General features: G+C 45.7%; 1 protein-coding gene across 2 annotated transcripts in view; it reads left to right on the forward strand.

The window, feature by feature from the left end:
- Positions 1–8,293, forward strand: part of ASTN2 (astrotactin 2) — a 944,548-nt gene that overhangs the window by 337,038 nt on the left and 599,217 nt on the right. For both annotated transcript variants that reach the window (XM_007449713.1, XM_007449714.1), the window contains exon 4: positions 645–752. In XM_007449713.1, coding sequence (XP_007449775.1) covers positions 645–752 — 108 coding nt within the window. The remainder of the gene's footprint in view (positions 1–644; positions 753–8,293) is intronic.

Below are 8,293 nucleotides of genomic sequence, written 5' to 3' on the forward strand. Positions count from 1 at the left end.
CTCCTTGTAGGGATGGATTGCTCTCTCCCATATTCCCCGTGTCTCATTGTGTGGGAAACGTGGCCATGAGTTAGATTAAAGGCTCCTTAGGATCCCATTTGTCCCCATGACTAGCTTATGATCCCCTGGCTGGCAAGGACCAGGTGGTATCTATCTTTGCTTGTCCTGTGTCTGGCTCTGGGCCTGGCATAGAGGAAGCACTTGACTGAAATCTGTGTGTGAAATTAAGTCACCTGGAATGTTTTCTCAGAGATAGGTTCATCATTCTAAGCAACAATGTACCTATCAATTATCTGGTACCCACCCTGGACCAGGTATTTAAGTATCATGTCTCCTTTAATCTTCAAAGCAACCCCACAAGGTTAACAGCTTATCCCCTATTTTAGAAAGAAAGAACCCAGGACTCAGAAAGGTGAGGCATCTCCTCAAGGTCACACAGCCCCAAGGCTGCCAAGCCATGGTCAGAACCCAGGTCCGAGTCATGGCAGAGCCTGAACGCCTTCTATAAATCATGCCGACTCCTGGGTCACTTGGGATTTACAGAAAGGAGGCTGGGGATGGGGTTGCTGATCTTCTGGATGGATGAGGGATTTAACAAGCTTCTGGAGGCCTGTGATGACTGATGGATTGTGATTTTTGCACAGGGGGAATCAGCTTTGGGAGAACCAAGGGGACGTCGGGTTCAGAGGCAGACGATGAAACGCAGTTGACATTCTACACGGAGCAGTACCGAAGCCGTCGCCGCAGCAAAGGTAAGAGAGTCTTTGAGAAGGTTCCAGAACCAGTGTTTGGAGGAAAATCTGGGAAGCAGCTTTTGTGCTTCACGACAAACCCTGGTCTTCTTCAGCCTGGTCCCCATCTAGTTAACACTGAACTTGGCGTCTGATACCCCGAGTACCCAGTCTCTCTTTGCTTTCTGTCTTACCCCATTCCTCAAAGGATTTAAGTTTATGCAGTTTTTAAAAAAAAAATCCATCACAATAGAGAATCGGATTGAAAGGAAAATCGGAGTAAGGAAAATAATTCAAATTCAGCTTAGGTGTATGCACGGTAATCCGTGCCATGCTCTGTTGTGTAGTTCTTAGAAGGAGCTGACAGCTTAAGTCAGAGATTCTTAGCAACCAAAGTGCAAAAGGACACATACAGCAGTAAAATGCACAGGGTCTATGGGATAAAACTAGCGTTTGCTCAGGAAATTCTATTTACCTGACACAGAGACCAGACAGAGAGTTCTCCAGTTGGTTCCAATAAACAGGACTCTGGGAGGGCTTCCTGGAAGTCGACGCTAGACAGTGACCTGGGCCCAAACTTACCTCTGTCACTGTTCATCCACAGAACAGAAGCAGTAATCCTAACATTCCCATGTTTAAGATGGGGTAGCAATACGTCCCTCTCAGGGTAATGGTGGGGTTAGATGGAAACACGAGCATCTCCTGGTTTTTTTTGTTTATTAGTTTTCTTAAATTAATTAATTTATTTTTTAAAAATTTGTATTGGGGTATAATTGATTTACAGTGTTATGTTAGTTTCACGTGTACAGCAAAGTGAATCTGTTATACAAATACATATATCCACTCTTGTTTAGATTTTTTCCCATATAGACCATTACAGAGTATTGAGTAGAGTTCCCTGTGCTATACAATAGATAACTAATAAGGACCTACTATAGAGCATCTCCCGTTTAACTACAACTCCCCGCAACAACTTTTCCCTTTCTCCACGGCCACCATCCTAATGCCTGTCCCCTGCATCCTTTGCTTAAAAACTGTTACAGTCACCTTCTCAGTATTCTCACCTACTGTTTCCAACCCGTTTTCAACCCTGCAGCCAGAGTGATCATTTTAATAATGTAAATAGGGATCATGTTGTTTCTTCTCTGCTTAGAAGCTTTAATCCGTCCTTTTGCATTTGGGAGAGAATGTGAAGTTCTTGCCACACCTACGATCCCCTGAGTGGTCTGGCCCTGCACATCTCTCCAGGGCTCTGTCTGCTCTGCTACCCAGCTCTCTTCTCCAGCACTTCCCCATCTGTCCCACCAGAAACTTCACAAACATTCTCTCCCAGAACACTTCCCCCGCCCTCTCCGACTCACTCCTACTCACTCTGACATCTCCATTTAAATGGCATGTCTTAGCTGAGCCATCCTACATCTAATTTCCTTGTCTCATTCTACACCAGCTCCTGTGCTGTTCGCTCTGCAGACTTCACCCCTGGAATTTTACATTTACCGATACGTTCTCTGGGCAATGTTTGTACCCTCCACTGAACTGGAAGTTCACGAGAATAGGTACATCCATTGTCACTTGTATCCAGCTTTCCATCCCTGCACCAAACACAGGGATGGGTCCATATTTTTGGTTCAACTATAGGTTCATATATTTGAACAGATGAAGGATTAACGAATGAATGAAATAAATTCCTAGCCCAGTGTCCTGATTATTACGAGCGCTCAGGGTGAATGGTGGTTTTCCATCTGGCCCTCCTTGTTTTCTCTCACTCCATTCCCAGTTACTGGGGAAAAAAAAAAAAAAAAAAGGTCTCCTTTCCCCTTCTCTTTTCCGCTCCAGGTGAATAGAACTAAGGCCTCAGGCCTGCCCATTCTTCCACCTCAAGCCGCCGGGGAAGGATGTGCCTGGTAGTCAGAGGAGGGCCTGAGTACTGATGTCGAAAGCCAGTTCTGCCTGGGTTCTTCAAGCACGGTTGGAGCAGGTGCAGCCTGAAGGGATGTAACAAGTCTGGGAGGTTCTCTGGCAGAGGAGGATGCACCCACGGCTGGTGGTAGAGAGAGGACATGAAGTGGGAGGAGAAAAGAGACACCTCACAGGTGCTTCCTCCCTAGGTCCCTCTCTTTAGCCTGTCCCATGAGAGAAATAGAAGTGGCATTGGATTCAGCCAGTCCTGGCTGTGAATTCTGACTTCACCTCGTCTGCTTTGTGTGGCCATGGATGGGCTTTTCACCTCTGGGTACTTCTCTCTGTCTAAAATCGAGCTATTGATAACTGCCTCGCAGAGCTAGCAAGTCTAGAGATGGAAGGTTATGGGACTCATCCAGAGGTGCTCAAAAATTTTTGTTCTTTCCTCCTGAAACTCCCCTTCCCTTGAAAACAGTCTGCACCCCAAAGTAAATCAGCTAAAATCTCAATTTTGACAATAGGGTCTACTGGAAAAGAGATTTATGATATAGTCTGAAAGTCAACCCTTTCTTCCCTGAGCCTCAGGTTCTTTGTCAGGGAAATGGGACTGTTATTCCAAGGTGTCTGCTATGGCGAAACAGAACCCCATCCCAAAGCAAAGAACTGCAGTCATCAATATGGTGAGTGGGTGGAGAGGAAGAAAGACAAAGGGACTGAGAAACAGAGACTGAGAGACATGTGCGTCTGGTGGGATTTCCCTAATCAGAAATCAGCAACCTTTCTCTGCGAAAGGTTAATTAGTAAACATTTTCAGCTTTGCAGACCTTACAGTCACGATTGGAACTACTCAACTCTGCCATCTTACCTTGAAAGCTGACACAGACAACACATAAAGGAGTGAACATAATGTGTCCTAATCAAACTTTATTTCCAAAAGCAGATGCTGGTCCAGATTTCACCAGTGGCTCACAGTTTGATGACCCCTACCCTAAACCATCCATATCATACAGGTCACCCGTAGGACTGATCCAGGAAGCAGGAGTGAAATCTCACAATGCTTTGTGAAATGAATCTGGTCTCAGGGCATACATGGTCTTGCTCCTGAAAGGAGTTTTTTGTGAAGCAAAGAGTTTTAGGTTTGGTCAAGTGAATACCCATCTACTCCATCATTTGTTTGGGGTGTGCCAATTCTGATGGTATTTGACAGAACTGACTGTTGAGGTAGCTGGATATGGTAGGTTCCCACTTGGCAGAATTCCACCTTTAGTAACTAGAGGTGACACCGCACACAACAGAAGACTCTGGACTCATAGTCCGGAGATGTGGAGTGAAGTCTGTAGTCCCACCACCAACACACTCGGAGAGCCTTGGCGAGCGTGTGCCCTCTTGGGGCCTCAGTTTTCCTATCTGTGAAACAAGGATATTTACATGTCATGTCATCAAGTCTGAAGCTCATTTTAATCTAACCTACGTTTAGGGAATGATGCTGGGCAGTGTGGGAAACAGGGCCCGGGCCCCCAGCCTCAAGGTGGTTATAACCTCCTTGCTGGGGGAATGCAGCTCACACAGAGAAGCGATGCTGATCAGGATAAGCTCATGTATAACTGAAGGTCCAGATGAGAACTGAAGATGGCGTGTCCAGCCACAGGCACAGGGCTGAGCAGGAGACAGAGCAGTACATCTGCTGCTGATTCCAGCAGTGCAAGCACCCAGCATCAACCTCCCAGCCCAGCTCTGCGCGGGTGGCTGTGTGGCCTTGGGCGAGTCTCTCTCACTCTCTGGACCTCTGTTGGTTGCTCAGCCAGCTCTAGAAACTCAGGTTATCTGATTCCCAATCCCATGCACTTTCCTCTAATCTTGGCTGATTAGTTCCCCAGCAAAGAGAAGCAGGGCATGAATGCCCCCTGCTTTTGCTTATTTTTTTTGTTTTAGTTTCTTGTTTTAATGTGATAGTTCTTAAGCTGAGATTTTCTGTAGTAATAAGAACTCTTGAATTGAAGCAGAACTTTGTATGGATGTGTGAATTTTTTTTTTCCTTTTGATTCTCCCCCGCCCCCCGACACACACACACGTGCGCGCACGCGCGCGCACACACACGCACAGTTTAATCATGTTTTAGAGGAAGTGGACAGGTGAGGGAAAGTTCAATCCATATCTGCAGAAAAGGAGGCCTTTCGGGATTGAGGGAAGGAGACTGTTCTGAAATTTAATCTGAGAATGCCTGGATGGAGCAGAGACTCCAGGAAATGGGGGTGGAGTGGGGCGAAAGCTGAACGTCAACAGAACAGTACCTGCCATGTATGAGGGCAGAGGTACAAGGTGTTCTGAGGGTGGGGATGGGAGAGATCCCAGAAGCTAGGTAGAGCCCAAGGCTATAGCTTCGGGAATAATGGCAGATGGGCTGGGGAAATAAGAAGGAGCCATGCCTTGACCATTGGGGAACCCATCCCATTCTTTATCCAACATTTCTCATCAAGCCACAGCATTTCTTTCAGCCCTAAAGATAATCCATCCAGTTGTCCATTTTATGCACACACAAAAAAACAAGGCTCAGAGAAGGGAAGCATATTTCCCAAGGTTAAAGTGTCATCTCTTCAAATGACAAAGCAAATGGGGCAAAAGGTTAACAATAGGTGAATCTGGGCAAAGGATGCATGGCTCTTCTCTGTACTCTTCTTATCCTTACAGCTTTTCCATAAATTTGAGATTATTTCCAGACTAAAACAGTAGGTAAACAGTAGTCCTTCTAGGTTGATTACAGGTTTCGAAATCAGCACCCAGGGGTCCAAATCCTTGCTCTGCTGTTTCCTAGCTGCATGACCTAGGGCAAGGCACTTTCCTTCTCTGAGCCTCAGTTTCTCCTGGGTAAAGAAGGATAAGCCTAATGTTAATCCTTCTACTCTTCCTTAGGCTTGTTGCAGGGATTAAAGGAGGGAATGTATGCAAAGGACATGCTTAGTGGAGCGTGCCTGCCATGTGATCAATGTTCACTAAATGGTAACCAGTTAAGTACAGCAAATCAGTGTCTGGGCCAGGCGTGACTCCATGGCCTTTTTCCAATGTGCTGGTCTGCAAATCGGTCTTGCTTCTAGGGGAAAAAAAAAAAAAAAAAAAAGGCCTTTTAGGTAAGAACATAAACTTGGTGGGCCCGTCCTCTTGGGGACATTGTGATATGGTTTTCATCTTTGCCATCTTGTCCCTTGGTGAGGTCAGCCTCTTTCATGGGAATTCTTATAGAATTCCAAATAATACCATGGGAAGGGATTATTTTACCTCTGTTTTACAACTAAGGAAACTGGGACTTAGGTCACTTACCTGAGACTACCATGAGGTGAGGGGAGCTGAGATTTGGACTTAAGCTCTTTGGTTTCAAAATCTGGTCAGACCATTATATGACTGAGATAATATATGTGCAGTGCATACCACAGAACCTGCATAAGATATATACTAAAGAGACAGGAGGGAGGTACCCATGTCTTGCTGGTACAAAAGCCTGATCAGATCCCTGAGAATGTCCTGGTGCAAACTCTCTAACCCTTCAGAAAGCATCAGCCCTGGAGGAGCTGGGACTGGGAACAGGGACGGTCACAACTAGCTCAGACACTGAGAAGTTAGTTCAGTGTAGAGGGGAAAAGGCAGCATCCATGCGGACCAACCCTCCCAGGGTCCTGGTATTTGGTCAGGGAGGAAAACATATGACAAAGAGATCTTCCAGTGCTGTGCTGGTGCCAACTCATACCAGCTGTGACAGCCAGTTTTGTTCATCGTTTCCAGCCCCGCTGTGAGTGATGTCACAATAGGAGCTTATAAGCAACCATGCTAGAAGTATTTACACCGTGCAAATTGGCAAACAATGCAATGGAAGCTTCCCTTTCCTCCTCAGAGCCCATTGTTAAATATTTACTAGCACACCACTGAGAAGAACAGTCGGTAAGAAGTAAGAATTAAGCTACAAACCAGAGTGCAAGGGCTTTTTTCTAGAAATAGAGCAATCCAGAATCTCTCCCAGAGGACAATGCACTGGGCCTGGGACAAAGCAAACTACTAAGTCCAAGGCTTTGGACAGAGGATCTCTTTTCAGAAACAGAAGACAAGGTCAGCTGGGGAGGCTGGATATTTAGGGCCTGCGTAGGAGGTTGGAAACTCTGGTGTTACCCGCTTGAAGGAACGATGAGTCATAGAATCTGGGTCAGGTCAGAGCCAGCAGTGGATCAGGTGTCCTCAGCTGTGTGGTAAGAGGGGCTGTCAGAGGGTAGCCAGTTCTCTGACCTCACTGAACCTCAGAATCACTTGGAAAACTTAAAAAAAAAGCAAAAAACAACAACCCAATTCCAAATACTTATCTCAGACCCATTATATGGCAATGTCTGGCCAAGGGGTCTGGTATAAAATTCTTTTCAGGTTCTAATTTTCAACCAGAGTTGAGAAAAACCACTCTACAGCTCCCTTTACATATTAGCTAACAGTACATCCCTGTTCTTATTCTGGCATTGGCTCCCACCGAGTGTATCCCCCTTTCCCAAGCCAGGAACTCGACTCCCAGTTCTAAGAGGGATAACAACTTAGAGCAACCATTTATTGCCACTTTTGTGCCAGATCTATTGCATATTCACCAGTCATCCTGTGTGATCTATTACTGTCCTTGTCTCTGTATGCAAAAGAATGAAGCTAAAACACGGCAGAGTAACTTCTCCAAGGTCATAGAATCAGTAAGTTGCAGGATTGAGTCTAGAACCCCATTCCAGTTGTTTCCAAAATCTGTTGTCACCACACCCCAGCATCAGCCCCTCAGGAGAATCTTACAGGTTTTAACTTCTTTCCTCTTATCATAACTCTTGCCCTGGTCATTAGCTATTTGTTATTTGTAGTAGGTAGATACCTTCCTCCAGAATGTTCCAGCAGCTCCTGAAGGCTTTATAGAGAGATTCTAGTTTCTCTCATGAAGAAATGAGACTGGGAGTTTGGATTTCTCTTACTGAAGGAACAGTAAAATGCAGAAACCTAGCTTTGATCTACGCCTGCATCTGGCCCCATTTAATGAGACGTTAGTGAAGAGAAAATTATGTATTCAGAAATTGTTATAGACTCAAAAACTCCTGTCTGATGTCTCTCTTCCCTCAAACCTCAGAGGAAATAGACATTGGTTTTTTTGTTGTTGTTTTTCTCTCTTAAAGGTCCCTCCCAGACTACCTGTCCCCATCCTACAAACATCAAGCTGTCTTGGCAGACAAGGGTTCCCTGAATGCAGTGAGAGAGTCAAACAACTTCAAAAGCTCCCTCCCCAAGCTCGTGATGGTCCCTGAAATATTGCTTAAATTGTTCTTTCTCCTCCTCCTTAGCGATGCCAAACCAGCTCAGCACCTGACAGCCCGGCATCCAAGGGAGGGAGAGGGCTGTCAGGAATCAAATGGGAGACCAAAGGCAATAAAGCAAACATGTCGTTTTTAGTTGCTTACACTAGCGAGAAGGAATAATCAGTCTCTCTCGCTTTCTTGTTTTTCAACTAGGCTCAGCAGGATTCCCTCACCCCCACCCCTTTTCTTTACACTGAGGGATTGTGACTCTCTGCTTCCCACCCAAGCATCAGAACTCTGTCATCCCTTTTCTTCACAGTCCTGTGGGGTGGCCAGGGTTCTCCTACCCTGCAAAACTCTTTCCTG

Source organism: Lipotes vexillifer, unplaced genomic scaffold (assembly GCF_000442215.2).
Source record: "Lipotes vexillifer unplaced genomic scaffold, Lipotes_vexillifer_v1.1 scaffold230, whole genome shotgun sequence".
Taxonomy (NCBI): domain Eukaryota; kingdom Metazoa; phylum Chordata; class Mammalia; order Artiodactyla; family Lipotidae; genus Lipotes; species Lipotes vexillifer.